General features: G+C 59.8%; 3 protein-coding genes and 1 non-coding gene across 7 annotated transcripts; 3 read left to right on the top strand and 1 right to left on the bottom strand.

The window, feature by feature from the left end:
* Positions 1-1,774: 1,774 nt before the first annotated feature.
* On the top strand, positions 1,775-5,084 carry S100A16 (S100 calcium binding protein A16). 4 transcript variants are annotated; one of them, XM_065654004.1, is made up of 3 exons: positions 1,775-1,864; positions 4,022-4,193; positions 4,304-5,084. In XM_065654004.1, the coding sequence occupies exons 2-3, from the start codon at positions 4,038-4,040 to the stop codon at positions 4,466-4,468; spliced, it is 321 nt and encodes a 106-aa protein (XP_065510076.1). In that variant the 5' UTR covers positions 1,775-1,864; positions 4,022-4,037; the 3' UTR covers positions 4,469-5,084. The 4 variants fall into 4 exon arrangements, with proteins under 4 accessions (XP_065510076.1, XP_065510078.1, XP_065510077.1 ...); XM_065654006.1 differs by lacking the exon at positions 1,775-1,864 and adding an exon at positions 3,345-3,444; XM_065654005.1 differs by lacking the exon at positions 1,775-1,864 and adding an exon at positions 3,346-3,564.
* A 3,951-nt stretch (positions 5,085-9,035) lies between these two features.
* LOC136000235 (protein S100-A4-like) lies at positions 9,036-9,955 on the top strand. The gene is made up of 2 exons (XM_065654017.1): positions 9,036-9,182; positions 9,791-9,955. Exons 1-2 carry the CDS (start codon positions 9,042-9,044, stop codon positions 9,953-9,955), a joined length of 306 nt encoding a protein of 101 aa, XP_065510089.1. The 5' UTR covers positions 9,036-9,041.
* Positions 9,956-11,303: 1,348 nt separating this feature from the next.
* LOC136000213 (uncharacterized) lies at positions 11,304-12,722 on the top strand. Its single transcript, XM_065653985.1, has 3 exons — positions 11,304-11,756; positions 12,216-12,369; positions 12,466-12,722. Exons 1-3 carry the CDS (start codon positions 11,341-11,343, stop codon positions 12,628-12,630), a joined length of 735 nt encoding a protein of 244 aa, XP_065510057.1. The 5' UTR covers positions 11,304-11,340; the 3' UTR covers positions 12,631-12,722.
* A 3,578-nt stretch (positions 12,723-16,300) lies between these two features.
* TRNAR-UCU (transfer RNA arginine (anticodon UCU)) lies at positions 16,301-16,374 on the bottom strand. Its single transcript has one exon. It is a non-coding gene; the product is annotated as a tRNA-Arg (tRNA).
* Between the last annotated feature and the right edge of the window lie 2,057 nt (positions 16,375-18,431).

The raw sequence follows: 18,431 nt of genomic DNA, 5'->3' as shown, positions 1-18,431 counted from the left end.
ATCCTTGGGTACCACCACATCCCTGGGCACCATGACATCCTTGGGCACCACCACATCCCTGGGCACCGTGGCATCCTTGGGCACCGTGACATCCCTGGGCACCATGACATCCTTGGGCACCATGACATCCTTGGGCACCACCACATCCCTGGGCACCGTGGCATCCTTGGGCACCGTGACATCCCTGGGCACCATGACATCCCTGGGCACCATGACATCCTTGGGCACCACCACATCCCTGGGCACCGTGACATCCTTGGGCACCATGACATCCCTGGGCACCACCACATCCCTGGGCACCGTGACATCCTTGGGCACCATGACATCCCTGGGCACCATGACATCCTTGGGCACTATGACATCCCTGGGCACCACCACATCCTTGGGTACCACCACGTCCTTGGGTACCACCACATCCCTGGGCACCATGACATCCCTGGGCACGTTGCGATGGACACTGACGACCCCAAAAGCCAGGGGTTGGTGTCCCCCTCTCTGCAAAGGGTCCCATGGGGCAGAGCCCGTCCGTGAGAAGCCGAACTGCTCCATGGGACCCTTCAGAGCTGGTGGGGATCAGGGGAGAGGCAAACGTCACCGGGGCAATCAAAATGTCTGGGAACTGTCTGGCGATGGGCTTGGATGGTACGTGGCTGCTCTGAGCACACGCACACGCCCTGGATGCCTTGTAAGAATAAGGGCCTGGATGTGGTTGTGACATCTGCCAGGCAGAGGAGAGTAATGAAAGCCGGTGATTCAGAGGTGAGCTGTTTGCCTGCAGGGTCGGGGAGGGATTCCCACCCTCCTGGGATGTTGCGTCAACGACACCCGAGCATCTCGGCCGCGGACGGGTTTGCTTCCTCCCAACCGAGATTAGGAAGAAGCCACCGCAGAGCTGAGATGACACACGTTGCTTTTTCCGGGATGAGAGTCCCAAATGTCCTCTGAGCAGGTGGCTGCTGCCCGTCGTGTATCACCTCCTGCACCTCCAAATATGGAGCTCCCAATAACGCCCGTATCTAATCTCGGCATCAAATCGCTGCGCCATCGCTCCAGTAGACATCCAGGGCTACAATTTGCTGGGACAATTAATTATGGATGTGAGTTTACAAGCACAGCTACCAGCTGAAAAGCACCTTATCTGTCCCAGGGCATCTAGAGAGAGCTGAGAGCTGCATATGTCCCCGCTCGGAGCTGGTGCTTGTGCTTTCGGGGCTCCTGATATCACAGAGACCCGAGCCAGCCCCTTTCACCCTTCAGAATGAGTGGATTTGGTTCAAATAAATGATGCCCCCCGCCTCACTGGGCAGCTCCTCAGCCACACCAGACCTGATGGGCCGGCCTCGCCGTTCCTGGGTGCACACCGGGGGTTCGGAGCAGAGCGGGTGGTGGGGACGTGCCGTGGGATGGGGGGGACCTGGGCTTTCGGCTGGTGGGTGGTCGGATCACGGCGGGTTTGCAAACCCTGGCACTGGGCTGGAGTTGCACCGTGCCCAGGGAACCACCAGCACCGGGAGCCCACCACCCCTTCCAGCCCGTGGGGTCCCTCGGGGTGGCCCCCAAACGCCACCCACCACCCCACAGCCACGTGCAGGGCAGCCCCCGCCAAGGAGCCGCAGCCCATCGCGGGTCCCTGCTCGTGACGACCCGTCTTGGGTGTTGCAATCGCAGGGAACCATTTCCCAGGTGAGCCCCAGCCTGGGAACGCCCTGGGAACGTCAGGGAGGGGCGGGAGCCTCTTTAAAAGCCCCGCTGGGCCGGATGGTATGGGTGCAAGGTGAGGAGAGAGAGGGCGTCATCCGTTCCCACCGCCCGCGCCGCCAAATCGGTGACAGACGGACGCAGCAGGACTCCCGGACGGGGCCAGGTGAGGCTCTGAGAAAGCCAACATCGGGACCTTTGGGCTGAAGATTCAACCAGGAGCAGCCCCGGGATGTGCTGCTGCAGGTTGGGCGGTGGAAACCCCCCCTGAAGCCTTCGGCAGCGCCGCGCGCGGGGCCGGGGTGGAGGGGACCCTGCGGCTGCCCGGGGAGCACCGGGGGGAGCCGGGCTGGGGCAGGTGGTCCAGCACATGGTTTGGCAGCGTCCATCGACCTCCGCTGCCGACAGAGAGCCCGGCACAGCGGGTTGCCAGTGGCCCCTGGAAAAGGGGAATTTCCCCCCAGCTTTGCCTACGGCGACGCCGGGGCTGCGGGCAGGGAGTGCCGGGGCTGTGCCGGGCTGCGGGTCCAGCTTACGGTGCTGGTGCCGTTGAGTGCGCGAGGAAGGAGAGGGAGAGGAGAAAGAAGAGTGGGGCTGGCAGCGGCAGGAGCGGAGCGGCCGACGAGCCCCAGCCTGCCCGTCCTGCCTACCTGGCGCCCAGCCGCACCATAGCCGTGCCAGCATCCCTGCACCCCGCCGCGGTGACAGTGTCCCGGTGCCCCGGGCTGGCCCTGGGGGTGCATGGTGGGGCGGGGGCCGTGCGAGCTGGGCTGCCGCGGCCGTGCCGGTGCCGTGAGTCAGCGTGGAAGCTGCGACGCCCCGAGGACGGGCCGGGTGCGGTGGCTGGGAACCAGTGATGCCGCTGCGGGGTCTACGTATGGGGACCCCAGCGGGTGCAGGGGGTGGGTGTGCAGTGAGTGCTCTGGCCCGGGTGCTGCTGATTAATTTTTGTTGGCAATTAATGGCCTGGGATGAGGACGGGCCGGAGTTGGAGGTCGCTGGTGCGTGGCTGTGCCGAGCACTGCAGCTCGTGGTGGGACCTCCTGCCGGCACTGAGACTGTTCGAAAGCCACCCAAGTGCCCAGCAGCCTGCAAACCAGGGGCCATCCCCCCTCCCAGGACAGCAAAAGCTCCTGTGGGGATGAGGACAGCTCAGGAGGGCACCCAGCCGCGACAAGACAAGCAGGGACGAGCGCGAGTGCAGGAGGCCCAGGCCTGAGCTTTGTGTCTCTTCCCACCACGCCGATGCACCAGTGTCTCTGTCTTGGGGCTGAAGTGGGGAGGATTGGTACAAAGAAAGGATAGATGTGAGCGAGGCTTGGGGCACAGGGCAGGTCCCACCTGCTCCCGGGGGCAGCCGAGCGGCAGACGCCTTCATGGATGATGTTCCTGGAGTGGGGAACGGTGCCGGGCCGCCCCTTTGCGCCCCACATGTGCCGCCCCGTTGGCTTCCCCCAAGACCTGCTGTGGCAGCCGGCATTACACCCCTGGCGTAAATCAGCAAAAATACAGGGAGCAACACGCCCCAGCTCGCCCTCCTCCCCGCCACCGACAGGGCAGGAAAGAGCCAAGGCCGGACAAGGTGACGTAGTTTCCGACCCTGCCTGCATCCTGCCCGGGATCTGGATGCTGGACCCCGTGACGGGGACCATCCTGTTGGGTCCATCCATAGGAAGGAGCTTCCTGGCTTGGGGCAGCCTCGGGGCCACGGAGCGCGGAGAGGGACCCTGGATATCCAGCGAACAGGCAGGGCTGGACCCCGGGGTATGAGGGACGCCCTTGGCTGGGCTCGCGGGGGGCTTGGGCAGGTCCAGACCTGCCCAGCGGGGTGTTCCCGGAGCCGTGAAGCAAGAGGAAGGCTGGCCGGTAATTCCTGCCCCCGTCCCGCCGCCACCGCCGCCGCACGTCTCCCAGCCCCATTCCTCCCTAATGAGCCCTGGGAACCAGCGGCTGTGGCCCCAGCGCCATAATTGCCGCCTCGGCCCACGCGTGGGGGCGGCCGCCCCGCGGGGCGGGTGGGGTGGCTGGTGTGGGGCGGGTGTTGTGCCGGAGCAGGCAGCACGGGGCTGGGGCCAGGAGGATTTTTGGGGTGATCCAGTATGAGCAGCGACGTGGGGAGACCAGCATGGTGGAGGATGCTTTTTGCCTGCCCGGGGGCTTGCCGTGACCCCAGGGCTGGTGGCACCGGAGGCCCCCATGCATGCCCGTAGAGACGCCACCGTGATCTTCGGCGGCACGCTGCCTTTCCTTTCTACCCCCATTTTCCGCAGCATGGGCATATGGGGCGTCCCACGGCCCCTGTCCCTGACCCCTGTCCCCGCAGGTGACCGCAGGCAGCGATGGAACAATGCACGGAGCTGGAATGGGCCGTCCAGGTGCTGGTGAACAACTTTGACAAGTACTCGAGCCACCGCTGCTGCTGCAAGAAGCCGCGGCGCATCACCAAGAAGGAGTTCCGCAAGATGCTGAGCCACGAGCTCAACCACATGCTGACGGTGAGACCGGGGCGCATGGGGCTGGGGGACCGGCTCCTCCCGCTCGCGTGGGGTCCCACCCCGCGCCCCGCTTGCCCCGGCGTGAGCCGTTCCACTCTCTCTCCCCCCAGGACACCGGGAACCGGCGAGCGGCCGACAAGCTCATCTGCGACCTGGATGAGAATAAAGACGGGCGCATCAGCTTCGAGGAGTACTGGACCTTGATAGGCGGCATCGCCAGCCCCATCGCCCAGATCATCCGCCAGCAGGAGCAGAGCATCAAGCTCACCAAGTAGCCGGCGGCACCCAGAGCCTCCCCGGGCGCAGCCCCCAGGGCTCAGCCCCTGCTTCTCCACAGCTCCCCGCTTCTCGCCTCGCCCGCTGCTGAGCCCGGTCCTGAGCCCCAGCCCGCCCCGGTGCACCCCGGTCTCCCCACAGCTTTGCTGACGGAGCTGAGCCACGTCGGGATGCGATTGGGGCGGGCAGCCCCTGCGGGTGGGAGCCGGGGGGTGCGCGGCCATCCCAGCCTCGGGGGGCTCCTCCTTGCCCCGTGCCATCCCTGCCCTCATCCTCCCCGACAAGCCCTGTCCTCACCAGGCTGCCAGGCAAGAAGCAAAAGGAAAGGCTTCCCCTCATCTAGGACATGAATTCTGCCTGTTCTCAGACCTCTGGGGCACAGCCCCGCTGGCAGAAACCCATCGCTACCGGGACCCCCCTCTCCCCTCGGAGCTGACCCTCGAAATTGAGGATGTCCTTGGGAAAAAGGTGCCTTTCCCCCTGCCCAAGCCGGTGAAGGGTCTGTCCTGCCTGCACTGCCTGGCGCTCCGGTCCTTCAGGCTCGGGGAGCGGCGCGGTCCCCTCCGGGCAGCACCACTGTGGTTATTTATTGCAGCAATAAAGTTTGGAGGAGCAGCGGGTGACGCTGAGGCTTTGCCTTCCCGGGGGCTGCCCCCCAGCCTGCGTGCACCGAGGGGGCGCGGGGGGCCGAGGGAGGGGGTCTGCCCTGTCCCCTGTCACCCACCCACTCACGCGTGTCCCGGGCTGGTGACAACGCCCGTCCCAGCCCTCCGGCCTCACAAGGATGAGCTCCCTGGGGCTGATCGAGCCACCACGAGGTGTCGGCAGACACCGTGGCCACCCAGCACCCCACCAGCCCCACAGCACCCCAAACTGCTGCCTGGGGCACAGGGTGTGGCCACTGCTGCCACACGTCCTGAGGGACCCTGTCCATGTCCTCATGTGGGGTCCGAGCAGCCTGAGACCACAGCCCCACATCTGTGCACCCCAAGGGTATGGCCATGCATCCTGGGGGACCCTGTCCATGTCCCCACGCGGGGTCCGAGCAGCCTGAGACCACAGCCCCATGTCCATGCACCCCAAGGACATGGCCACACATTGGGGGGACCCTGTCCATGTCCCCACGTGGGGTCCAAGCAGCCTGAGACCACAGCCCCACGTCCGTGCACCCCAAGGACATGGCCATGCATCCTGGGGGACCTTGTCCATGTCCCCACGCGGGGTCCGAGCAGCCTGAGACCACAGCCCCCCGTCCGTGCACCCCAAGGGTATGACCACCCCAATCCTTGGGATCTTGGGGTACCCCAATTCCTGTGCTGCATCTCAGTGCATCACACGCCCCCCACCCAGGCTGGGGATAAGCTCCGTGGCCCCGTGCGTGCCGGGACACCGCGGGCCAGCAGCGCTCGGCGGGGACCGTGTGGCAGCTCGGCTTGTGGCGCCTGGGGACGCCCACGGTGTTGGCGGAGATCCCGGACCGGCAGCCTCCGCGCCTGCTGGGGATTTTCCACTGGGAGGGGACTTGGCCCTGGGCCTGCGATCATGGCGGTGCCCGCCCTGTGCCCCCCGCTCCCATGGCAGGGGGGATGTCAGCACCTCGGAGCTGAGACCCCAGCCCTTTCGCCAACCAGACCCCTCCTCGCTGACCCTACTGCTCCCCTCCCCGGTGCAGGAGCATCGCCGGCTCCTGCCTGTCGCCCTGCTCGTGCAGCCCACCTTCCCCTGCCCTGCAGTGCTGGGGGTCCCAGGCAAACTGGGGGTGCCCCCATGGGAGATGGCACGGTGGGGCAGGGCTGCGGCTGAGTCAGGGTGGAGGAATCCTCAGGCGTGGGCAGGGCTGTGACTCACTCCGCTGGTTATGGGACGAGCGGGGCTCGGCTGGGTGCTGCACCCGGCTGCTCACACGGAATCCCAGCGATCCGGCAGCATCCGGGGTACAGCCTCGGGATCAATCCGGAAGGGACCTGGAGCGTGAGGGGCAACCAACCCCCAGCACCTCGTTTGCAGATGCAGATGGGCTGCAGTGCACAGAATGATTCAGGATGTCCCTCCCCTCGTGCGTGCTTCCCTGCAGGACACGAGCAGCCGGGCTGGGGCTCTGAGCAGTTGCAACCCCCATGCTGGTGCTGGTCCATGCTGGGCATGTTATTTCCCACCCCGGAGCTGCTCGGAGCAAACACGGGTGCATGGGGAGCCCAGGGGCATAGGAGGAGCTGCTGCAGGGCATGGGCATGCAGGAGATTGGTGTGTCCGGGGGGGAGCGTTGCACAGGTATCTGCATGGGCAGGCGGTGGTTTGTGTGCTCGGCAGCTGCACCCATGGGTGCTCCTCCTGGAAAGCCCTGGGGCACTTTGCAGCGGCACCATATGGCAGGCGGGGAGGGGGATGTTGTGGGGCTGCGGGACAGGGATGGAGCTGCCAGGCTCTGCAGCTGGCCCCAATTTAGGGAGCTCGAGCCCACGGTCCTGTCCCCGCGTCCTCGGCGGGATCAGCTCTGGGCACCCTGTGCCAGCTGCTAACCCAGTCCTGGCAGTGCAGCAGCCTCGAGGTCCCACACGGCGCAAGGTTTGCAAGGTTTCAGAAAACACCCCAAATACGTTCCCCCGCAGTCCTCCCCAGCTGCCGCAGCCCTGGGAGAAGGAAGACAGGTTCCTCCGCCACCCCCAGAGAATGAAAGGTTGGCTCAGGATGCTCAAGGCCACCTTGGGTTTTTTTGCCAGATGAGGACTTACTCTGGTTCCCTCCTCCAAACAAAACAAGCTCTTGCAGAGGTGCAGCAACAGAACTATAACCGGGGGTCTGCAGAGCAAAGCCAGGCGCCCTCCCCGGCGCCCTGCCAGGGTGGCCACCAGGCTGGAAGCAGCTCTGGCCTCCGGCATTGCCACCTTCCGCCAGCACCCGGGGAAGGAGGGTGGCAGGTACCAGCTGAGCGAGGGCGAGCTGAAGGAGCTGCCCTGCTGCGTGGGTTGAACGCGAGGACACATGGGACCGAGCCCCACCAGCACCCTCGCGTCTCTCCCCACCACTGAGAGGGTCAGGGAGGGCCTCGTTCCTGCCCGAAACTGGTTCCCCCCATCCGCCGAAACGGTGCCCGGCTGTGCTGTGGCCGGTGAACGCTGTCCTTGACCCCTCTGTGCCAGCGACGACGGGATGAGCGCAGCTTCTGGGTGCTGCCGAAGGACCTGGAGGACAAGGACAACACGATGGACTTCAAGGAGTTCCAAGACCTCCTGGGCTGCCGCAGCATGTTCTGCAATGACTTCTGTGCTAAGGCTCCTGGCTCCGCCAGGCGGCATCGAGCCCCAGCCTGTGTGGCACAAATAAAATTGCTGTCGCCTCCTCAAACAGAGCCTGTATTGGTGACACCAGGCTGGGGGTGCTTGGGACACTCTGTCTTGGGGACACCCAGAAAGCTGGAGGTGTGGGGGACATTGCAGTGATGGCTTAGGAGGGGACGTGGGCTGGCGACCAGCTTTCTCCGGCGTGTCCCAAGGGATGCTCCAGCCCTTCCCAGCCCCTGCAGCCATCCCTTGGCGGGTGCCTTGGTCCCCAGCCTCCTTAGCAGGGCCAACAGCACCCGAACCCGCCCACCTCCCGCTAATGGGATCACACAGTTCGTTAGGCAAAAATGGGGCGCGGGCGAAACCGCCTGCACGGAGCTGCTGGGAAAGCCTGCGGGCAGGGGGCTGCACGGGCCGGTGCCACCCAGGCTGGGCTATAAATGCCCATCGCGCTCGGGCCGCAGCACCCCGGCTTCTCACCGCTGCCCGCACCGCACCGACCCCGGTGAGTCTGCGCTCCCGCGCTGCCCGTCACGCAGCTTCGCTCGCCAGCCGCCATTCACCCCGACGCTCAAGGGGTGCTGGGGTTGCAGCTGCCCCTCTACGGCATCGCGGGGCGATTTGGGCAGGGTGGGGGGACGGAGGAGACTGAGGGGTGACCTCATTAATGGGGGCGGTCGGTAGGTCAGAGAGGTTCTCCTGCCCCTCTGCTCTGCCCTGGGGAGGCCGCAGCTGGAATATTGTGCCCAGTTCTGGGCCCCTCAGCTCCAGCAGGACAGGGAACTGCTGGAGAGAGTCCAGCGCAGCCACCAAGATGCTGCAGGGAGTGGAGCATCTCCCTGCCGAGGAAAGGCTGAGGAGCTGGGGCTCTGGAGCTGGAGAAGAGGAGACTGAGGGCTGAGCTCATTCATGGGGATCAATATGGAAAGGGGGAGTGTCAGGAGGATGGAGCCAGGCTCTTCTGGGTGACAGCCAGTGACAGGACAAGGGGCAATGGGTGCAAACTGGAACACAGGAGGTTCCGCTTGAATAGGAGAAGAAACTTGTTCGCGGTGAGGGTGCCAGAGCCTGGCCCAGGCTGCCCAGGGAGGTTGTGGAGTCTCCTTCTGTGCAGACATTCCAACCCGCCTGGACACCTCCCTGTGTAACCTCAGCTGGGTGTTCCTGCTCCGGCGGGGGGGTTGCGCTGGATGAGCTTCCGAGGTCCCTTCCAACCCCCGACATTCTGCGATTGCCACCCTGGGCTTGCCCTGACCCCGTCCCCGGTGCTCTGCCCTCCAGGAAGCTGGCGATGGCGTGTCCCCTGGAGCAGGCGCTGGCCGTGATGGTCACCACCTTCCACAAGTACTCGGGGAAGGAAGGGGACAAGTACAAACTCAGCAAGGGGGAGCTCAAGGAGCTGCTGAACAAGGAGCTGCCCGTCTTCGGGAGCGTAAGTGGCCGTGGGGACACGTCCCTTTGCATCCCTCGGAGATGCCTGGGTGTGGGTGGGAGGTGTTGTAGGGGCAGGAACAAAACAGCCTTGGGTCTTCCCACATAGCACGGTACAAACCGGGGCGGGCCAAGGTGGTCTCTGCATTTCCCCAAGCCCCAGGGACAAGGAGGGATGAGACCAGGAGGACTTGAGCTGGAGCACACCCGGACCTAAAGGAAACTTGGCTTTCTTACAGCCGCAGAAATATTTTGATTGGCAAAGAAAATCATGCTCCGATTTTTCTTTTTTTTTTTTTTTTTTTTAACCCCCACTTCCCCTTCTGGCTTGTGGTTTAAACTGGGAGGAGAAATTTTTGTGGCCGAACTTTTTCATGGCAGAGAGGCATAACTGCTGTAGGCGTGCCAGCATGACCCCGGTCACAGGTAAGCATCTCTAAAGGCCACCTCCTTCCAAAGGCAAAGAGAAAACCCTCCTTCGAAGCAGGGGGAGGGAAGCGCAGGCTTTTTATATCCTTCCTTAGAAGCAGCAGGGCTGGATGGGGAAGCAACTCACTCACCTCTGCACCCCAAAACCCCTTAACCCCACCGCGCTCTCCCCCCCGGCAGAAACAAATGGACGAGGCTGAGTTCAAGAGGCTCATGAACGACCTGGACCACAACAAGGATGCCAAGGTGGACTTTAAGGAGTACACCTGCTTCCTGGCCTGCATCACCATGGGCTTCAACGAGTTCTTCCAGGACGGGCCCCCCAAACAGCCCCGCAAGAAGTGACCCCGCTGCCCACGGCGTCGCCGCCGGGCTTTCAATAAAAGCTTTGCCGAAGCCTCGGCGTGCGCAGGCAGGGTTTTGTGCACCGCGGGTTAGGCGGCAGCTGGGTGACTCACGCCTTCCTCGGGCTCCGTGGGATTTTCCACGGTGCGACTCAGCCCCCGGGAGGCATTTTTCAGAAAAAGCTCGAGCAAAACCAGCTCAGCGCCACCTCTGAGCGACGTAGTCGGACGTTCCGCCCTGAACCCGTTCCTGCTGGCTCCGGGAGGAGTTCGGTGCATGTTTAGCTCAAAACACACGGGCTTCCCTAAGCCCAGCTCGGTCATCACGAGCTGCCCTGAGGGTTTGGGTAGAAAAAGTTGGCGTGGAAGAACCGGACGGGAATATGCAAAGTGCACGGGAAGCACAAAAGCCAGGGCGCGTTCCCTGTTCTCATGGAGAAGAGCTGTTTCTGAGCAGCCAGAGCAGACCCTTAGTCCCCTTGGGATGCGGACGAGCCCACACCGGGGAGCTGCATCCGAGGAGGTCGCTGGGCCCCCCCAGGTTTACCGGGGCGCCACAGATAAGCAGCGGTTTCCTGGGCACATCAGCCTACCGGGAAGCTGGAGCTCGCCCCTCTGCCCCCGCAGCCACAGCAGGTCCCGACAGGTCTGGGCTGGTTTGCAGAAGGTGCCGCAGCTGCTTTCCAACAGTCCCAGAACCCCAGAGAAACCACCCGAGATTCAAAAAGCCCTTACAAAGCATCTGGATCCTTGCACGGCAGAGCAGACCCCTGCCGAAGCCCGTCCCCACGTCCTTCCAGCGCCCCCAAACCTCAGCCTGCCCCTTCCCCGCTTCACAAAAAGCCTCCAGGAGCTTCCACCCCTCCCAGTAATTTAAACCAGCTTGCATCTGGTTCTTAACAAGGAGATGAGGTTCAGGCTTGGCTTTGTTTGGTTGTTTTGGTTTTTTTTTTTTTGCCAAAATGGTCCTTAAAGAAACACCCGACGGAGGGAGATGCTGTGTGCTGTTTGGTGAGGTTTGGCACCGGAGCACCCCAGAGCTGGCAGCGGGGCTTTGTACCCTGTTTTTCTCACTCTCCCCCCCCCGCAGCAGCAGGTGCCGGTGTCCGGGGGGGCTCGGCCAGACTTGGGGACACCCGGGGTGTTTGTCAGCCCTTGCACCACGGCGATCAGGCAGCTCACCCCAACGCGGGGGGTTGCGAACGGTCGGCTCCTGGTTTTCTCCTGCGGCTGCCTGACACGTGTCCGGGACACGCAGACACCGAAATAGCGCTCCATTACACAACGGGACGTTGTGACGCGCCGCCCCCCCTATTAGGAAACAGAAATCGCTTGCAGTTGAGTGAAAAACAGAGAAAAACCTCACCCAAAACAAAGAAGCCGTGGATGAACCCCAATGGGGTTTGTGCGGCTCCGGACGTCCCCGGGGATGCTGCCAAAAAGTTTGGCGTGCCGCATCCCGTCCCGCACCGGCATCCCCTGCCCTCCCTTCATCCCGTGTCCCCGGGGATGATCCTCAGCCCGGTGGTCCCAGCCCAGCCTTGGGGACACATTTTGCTCTTTCTAAGCCAAACCGGCCCCCTCGGCAGTGCAGGGGGAGGATGGTTTGGGGTGGGCCAGGGCTGCTCCCAGGGTTTCCTCTCCTCCTTTGCCAGCCAACGTGCAAACAGGCGCAGGATCAGCATTGGTGCCTTCCCCCCGGGGAGCGAGGGAGGCGTCCCAGGCGGGGCTATAAATGCCGTGGCCCGACGCCGGCTCGCCTCCCGCCCTACCCGTCCGCCGCTGTTTCATTCGAGCTATCGGTGAGTCGATTCTTTTTCCTACAACGCTCCGTTCCCCCTCGCGCTGCTGGCCCTCCAGATGCCCTCCAGATGTTGCCGACAGATCCCGCAGCGGGGTCCCCCCGCCGAGGTTTCCTCCCTGCGGCCGAGCTCCGAGGCTGCATTTCAGCTCCAAGAGCTGGAAAAGTGTGCGTGTGCCCCTTCCCTGCCCGGCTCTGGGAAGGGGGCTGCTGCCTCCCCCCATGTTCTCCCCTCTAGCGTAGATTTTTCGGGGGCTGCCCAGCACCCGGCCCAGCACAGCGACACCCAGCTGCTAGCGGGAGGGTGAAATTAGGGAGGAAACGGTGGTGAATCCGGGGGTGTGCCCAGGAGCAGACCGCACGGGCCGGGGCGATGGGGGAGACGGTTGCCCCCCTGGCACGGGGTTGTTTGGGGATGCTGAGCTCTGCCCTCACCTCCTTGTGCCGTTGGTGCCTCCAGGCTGGCTGGTGTCCCCATGGCGTCTCCCCTGGAGCAGGCGCTGGCTTCCATCATCTCCACCTTCCACAAGTACTCGGGGAACGAGGGGGACAAGTACAAGCTCAGCAAGCAGGAGCTCAAGGACCTGCTCATGAAGGAGCTGCCCAGCTTCAGCGTAAGTGTGGGGCAGGGGCTGCCACATCCCGGGACTCAGAGATGCGGCCCATGATGCAAAAAATCCCATTTTAACCCTCTCTTACCCCCCGGGCAGAGACAAACCAGTGAGGCAAACTTACAGAAGCTCATGAGCGACCTGGACAACAACAGCGACAGCGAGGTGGATTTCCAAGAGTACGTGATCTTCCTGGCCTGTATGGCCATGATGTGCAACGACTTCTTCCAGGACTACCCCGACAAGATGCCGCGCAGGAATTGAGCGTGGGGCACCGTCCCCGGGCTGCGGCGCCGCCCTCGTGACCTTCCCGTTGTCTTCCTGATGTTCTTTCAATAAAAGTTGTTTTAAACAAAGTTCTCCCTGTATGCTTTGCGATGGGGGTTTCCTGCCCCAGGGCCACGAGCTGTCACATTAGGAGAGACACTGTTTTGGACCTTGTTTTGCAGAGCAGTGAAAAGGGAGCTGGGGGTGCTGGGGGACAGCGGGGTGAGCGTGAGCCAGCACTGGGCCCTTGTGGCCAGGAAGGGCAATGGGACCTGGGGGGGATTGGAAGGGGGGTGGTCAGTAGGTCCAGGGAGATTCTCCTCCTCTCTACTCTGCCCTTGAAAAAAGAGTTTAGTTCAGATACCATCAGGATACACTTGGGGAACATATATTTATATAATATATATAACCATTGCACCCTGAGAATGGCCGATCTTGGAAGCTAAGCAGGGTCAGGCCCGGTTAGTCCTTGGATGGGTGACCAACTGGGAATGCTGGGTGCTGTGGGCTGAGCCAGCACTGGGCCCTCATGGCCAGGAAGGCCAATGGGACCTGGGGGGGATTAGAAGGGGGGTGGTCAGTAGGTCAGAGAGGTTCTCCTGCCCCTCTGCTCTGCCCTGGGGAGGCCGCAGCTGGAATATTGTGTCCAGTTCTGGGCCCCTCAGCTCCAGCAGGACAGGGAACTGCTGGAGAGAGTCCAGCGCAGCCACCAAGATGCTGGAGGGAGTGGAGCATCTCCCTGCCGAGGAAAGGCTGAGGAGCTGGGGCTCTGGAGCTGGAGAAGAGGAGACTGAGGGCTGAGCTCATTCATGGGGATCAATATGGAAAGGGGGAGTGTCAGGAGGATGGAGCCAGGCTCTTCTGGGTGACAGCCAGTGACAGGACAAGGGGCAATGGGTGCAAACTGGAACACAGGAGGTTCCGCTTGAATAGGAGAAGAAACTTGTTCGCGGTGAGGGTGCCAGAGCCTGGCCCAGGCTGCCCAGGGAGGTTGTGGAGTCTCCTTCTCTGCAGACATTCCAACCCGCCTGGACACCTTCCTGTGTAACCTCAGCTGGGTGCTCCTGCTCCGGCGGGGGGGTTGCGCTGGATGAGCTTTCGAGGTCCCTTCCGACCCCTGACGTTCTGGGGTTCCCTTCCACGTGCACGTCGAGACGCCGAGCGAGCAAAAGGACGTTGCCCGGCTGGAGTTCGCTCCCTCGCCGCCCGCGGGGCAGATCGGCGCCGGCCGCGTTCGCGTGAGTCAGCGGCGCCTCAGCCCCGGGAGCGGCCCCGCCGGGCTGGGCACGGCAGCAGCTCTCGCAGGGATTAAGGTCTGGGATCCAAGGGCTCGGAATCGAACCGAATCGAATCTTTTCGGTTGGAAGAGACGCTCGGGATCAGCGGTCGAGCCCAACCACAGCCAAACTCTGGCACTAATCCGCCCCCCTAAAAGGTTTGAGGCTTTAACCAGGGCAGCACTTCCACTCAGAGCAGCATATTGAGCCTTCTGTTCCCTTTAGAACAAAAATCTTCAACAAATCTTCTTTGCAATTGCAACCCACCCCCTTGTTGTTTGCTTTTTTCCCCCCTCCCATAATTTTTTTTCTTTGATTTGTGCTTTTAGTTTTGTTTTTTCTAATTTGCCTTTTTTTTGTCTTTTTAATTTCATTTTTTTGTTTGCTTTTTCATTTGTTTGGTTTGCTTTTTGCATTTTCATTTGCTTTTCTGTTGTGATGCCTTTTTGTTTTGTTTTTTGCTTGCTTGGTTTGCTTTTTTGTTTCTGTTTTGATGCCTTTCTGTTAGTCTTTTTTTGTTTCATCTCTTTATTTGATTTTTGGGGGTTTTCTGTTTACTTCTTTGTTAGTCCTGTTTACTTTTTTGGTTTTACACCTTTTTTTTTGGCTCACTTTTTAATGGATTTATTTTTTTGCTTCGGTACCTTTTTTTGTCTTTTTTTTTTTTTGCATTTTTGGGGGGTTTTTTGCATTTTTGTTTGCTTTTTGCGCCTTTTTTTTTTTTTTCCCTGATCGTTTATTCGGTTTGCTTCCTCTCGATTTTTTTGCTGCGTGTTTTATTTTGTTCCGGTGTTGCTGGTTTGGGCTGGAGGACGCTCCCCTTCCTCCTCCCCCCCTTAACGTTGTGTCGCAGTTCGGTTCTAGCTCTGCCAGACCCGCTGTGGGAGGTTCCTAGCGGGGAGCGAACCCCCCCGCAGGGGGCAGCAGGCGCCCCCAGTGCCCCCGGCTCTGAGTTCCCCACCCAGGGCCCCACGGGCACCTGCTGGGACTGGGCGGCTGCGGACTGAGCGCAGCCGGGATTCGAACCCGGAACCTCTGCTTTACGAGGCCAGTGCCTCATCCAGTTGGCCACCGCTACCTATGGGAACACACCCGCGACCTTCATCACCCCTATCCCCCGTGAACCCTTGGGAGTTCCCCAACCCCAGTTTTGAGATCCAGTGATCAGCTGGGGGGGGCTTTGGGGGTGGCCCCTGGGGGGGGTTGCTCCAGGGAATGGGGTGGCAGGTCTGGGGGGGCCCTGGGGGGGATCCCCGGGGTTTGGGGGGACCCTGGGGGTGGAGTCAGAGATGTGGCCTGCATTGGCCACACCCCCTGCAGGGAGCCCACCAATGGGGGTGTGGGAGGGGCGGGGCTTCCGCGTGTCAAGCACCTGGGGGAGGAGCCCAGCTGGGGGGTGGGGCCTGCGTGGGACACGCCCCTCGGGGGGGTGGCAGAGACGGGCAGGGGTGTGGCTTGGGGGCGTGGCCTCCGTTGGACACGCCCCCGCCAGGCTGGGGATATAGAGGGGTGGAGCCTATAAGGGGCGCGGGGCATGGACAAGACACGCCCCCAGCAGCGCACACATCGTTGGAGGGGGCGGGGCCTCCACTGCAGGGGCGGAGTCAGCCCTGGGAACTCCCCTCTGCCCCATAAGCGCCCCCAGAACCCCCCAGAGTCACGACATGACATTTCGGGGTCAAAACATCCATTTTTATTAATTCGGGGGGTCCCAGTCTCCTCACTGGTCTGTACTGGGAGCCCTTGGGGGGCAGTTGAGGGGCCGCCCCTGCCCCTCGCTGGCCCCGCCCCCGTTCTGCAGCTCCAGTCTTTACATCACATGGGAAGTTATGCCCTAATAACTGAGAACACCTGTTTTAAAGCAAAAAAAAGAGTCAATTTGCTGCTTGGGAAGGTGAACAGCCACAGGGATGTGGGGGTGGTTGCCAGCAAAGTAAAAACATGAAAAATAAGAGCATTTACAAAGAATTTCTATATGGTAGAAATTCACAATATAGACCTACTTTTTTTTTTTTTTTGCCACACATTTGAAAACAACAACCACGTTTATCATAGGAAAAATCCACAGAAGGCTCTAAACTGTCTAAGCACCTGATTTCTATTGGAAAGCACAGAGCTTTCCTTAAGAAGGTACCAAAGACGAGACCCGTGAGCAGTAGAGGGTTAAAACGCCCAGTTATTCAGGAGATACCAAAAGGAACAAGGAAAGGGGAATATGATGGAGAAATGACTTAGAAGGGAGCTCAGCACCGTTATGCATCAGCTGCAGAGAGGCTGTCGTGGAAAGTCATTATCTGCCCATCCAAAGCCCTCGAGGGCGTTATAAATGTAACAGATTGGGACCTACAAAGGAACGGGCATTAAAAGAAAAGAGACACCTGCCTGGAGATCATCTCTGCCGGGACTCGAACCCGGAACCTCTGGATTAGAAGTCCAGCGCGCTCGTCCATTGCGCCACAGAGACCTCCCCATGGCGGCAGCGTCGGAACCAGAACTGGAAAACCGGAAAACTGGCATTGGGGGATCTGAATGCCCCAAAGCGGCACAAAAACCCCACACCCGGACCATTCTCCCCTGCAAACCGGCATCTCCAGGCAGCCCCTTCTTCCACAGCGATCCTGGGTATGATCTATATCGCGCTCGGCAGCAGGGATGCTGCAAAAACCTGGACGCAGGCTCGTGTCTGTGGCTCTGGCACCTTTCTGCAGCATCTCCGAGGGCAGAGAGAAACCCTGGAGCAGAGCTAATTGCTGCGCCTCGCTCAGCAGCATCACAGCATCCAAGAGAGATAAAGAGGAAAGAGGATTTGGCTTACGACACCGGCAGTGATCAGGAAAGCTCTGTTTGTCACGATGAAAAATGCAGAAACCTGTGGTTTGAGCAGAGAAATAGAAGAAAAAGCAGCTATCATGTCTTTATTTTAAGCGAGCTGTCAATCAAGCGTTTAATGCTTTTCTATATGCACGTTCCATCAGAGAAAAATTACAACGACATCATAACAACAGGAAATATCCTTTTACATCCACGGAGCTATTGAACAATGGATCAAACTCTGTGACACGATTCCTTGCTGCGAATAAACACATTTTGCATTTCTAAACTGCATGAATTTCAGAGTATTGTTTACTCCCAAACACGCTCTTAATTAGGGACAAACATGAAAGGCACATAAATACAACAGCCTGGATGAGCCCACTTGGAGCTCTCCCTGCCAAATAAGTGAGCTGTATGGCAATGGTTTTACTAATAGGTCAGTGGATGAGCCCAATTCAAGTTTAATATTCATCATTTAGCTTAAGTGAACGCATACTGAATATAACGAATCATCTAGTCGTATGATTTTTAACATACTCCTTGCTTTATGTTACTTGGTAAGCTGGATTTGCTAAAATTTTAAGCTGTAAAGTTCTGCTCATATTTACCAAAAGCAATCACAAACTACTCTGAACACTCGCAAGATAAGGTCCAGTTTGCACTTTGCTGGGAAAAATGGAACTGACTGGGAAAAATAACGATCCAAGGGTAACGCGGAGACATTACAGAGATCTGCAAAATGGGGCCTATTTCGCACTTCGTTGAGAAGAAAGGATTTATTTAGACAAAAAAAAAGTACCTGCAAGGTTATGGACAATAAACAAAATTTGATTGGTCTGTACAGCTCTTTTGTCACATATATAATCTCTGCTTTCCTCTGTATCCGTGTGCTCCATACGAGGGCACCACCATGCGCACAGGTAGAATATAAAACAATAAATTCCCTTGGTAGCTCTATGCTGAGCATCCTCGCCTCCCTCCTCAACTGACTTGTACACAAATTGGGCTGTGAAGTCACACGGTGCTAATGAGAAGAGGCAACAGCACTAACGACCTCAAAACCAAAGAATTCCATTTTCCTTTTACTGATGCTCTGGGGCTTTGGAAAGGTTTGTGGCTTCTTGACAAGTAAAATCCAGCTAGAAGGGGTGGGAAAGAAGGCCCGGGTTTAACTTCTGTCAGACAAAATCCCTCCTGCTGCAAGAGATACCCAGTAAATTGATAATCCTTGAAATAAAATGACTCTGTGAACCAACGCACTGTGATCCCACCAGGACCTTGAGAAAACTCAGAAAACACCAATCTACAGGGTGAACAAAGGCTGTGCTTAAAACATGCCATATAATAAATCTCAGACAAAGAGAGAAAAGGAAAGAAGCGAAGGGAAGGAAAGAAGGGAAGGGAAGGAAAGAAGGGAAGGGAAGGAAAGAAGGGAAGGGAAGAAAGGAATCTCACACAGCCTGTGGTTGCACTACACTTGTTCCTCATGGGAGAAGGCGCCTCCAACTCTTTTAACATGATTTTGGGAGGCTCCACCTCAAAAGCAGCGCCTGTTTTGAAGTCATTAATGGTTTTGTGAGCAAGTAGAAAATCCGGAGATGAGAAATTAAATTGCACAAACCTCAGAAGATTGACGGTGGCTTTGTGGGCAGGCACATCGCAGGAGCTGGGGGGCAGATGGATTGCAGGAGAACCCTCGTTCCTCGT

This window comes from Caloenas nicobarica, chromosome 31 (assembly GCF_036013445.1).
Source record: "Caloenas nicobarica isolate bCalNic1 chromosome 31, bCalNic1.hap1, whole genome shotgun sequence".
Lineage (NCBI taxonomy): Eukaryota > Metazoa > Chordata > Aves > Columbiformes > Columbidae > Caloenas > Caloenas nicobarica.
Note: the sequence above shows the minus strand (reverse complement) of the source record. Positions and strands in the feature narration are given on the sequence as shown.

Coding starts and splice junctions, on each gene's coding strand:
- S100A16 (XM_065654004.1), top strand. CDS start 4,038: ATGGAACAATGCACGGAGCTGGAATGGGCCGTCCAGGTGCTGGTGAAC. Junction 4,194..4,303: donor AGCTCAACCACATGCTGACG/GTGAGACCGGGG, acceptor CTCTCCCCCCAG/GACACCGGGAACCGGCGAGC.
- LOC136000235 (XM_065654017.1), top strand. CDS start 9,042: ATGGCGTGTCCCCTGGAGCAGGCGCTGGCCGTGATGGTCACCACCTTC. Junction 9,183..9,790: donor AGCTGCCCGTCTTCGGGAGC/GTAAGTGGCCGT, acceptor CCCCCCCGGCAG/AAACAAATGGACGAGGCTGA.
- LOC136000213 (XM_065653985.1), top strand. CDS start 11,341: ATGAACCCCAATGGGGTTTGTGCGGCTCCGGACGTCCCCGGGGATGCT. Junction 11,757..12,215: donor CTGTTTCATTCGAGCTATCG/GTGAGTCGATTC, acceptor TGGTGCCTCCAG/GCTGGCTGGTGTCCCCATGG. Junction 12,370..12,465: donor AGGAGCTGCCCAGCTTCAGC/GTAAGTGTGGGG, acceptor CCCCCCGGGCAG/AGACAAACCAGTGAGGCAAA.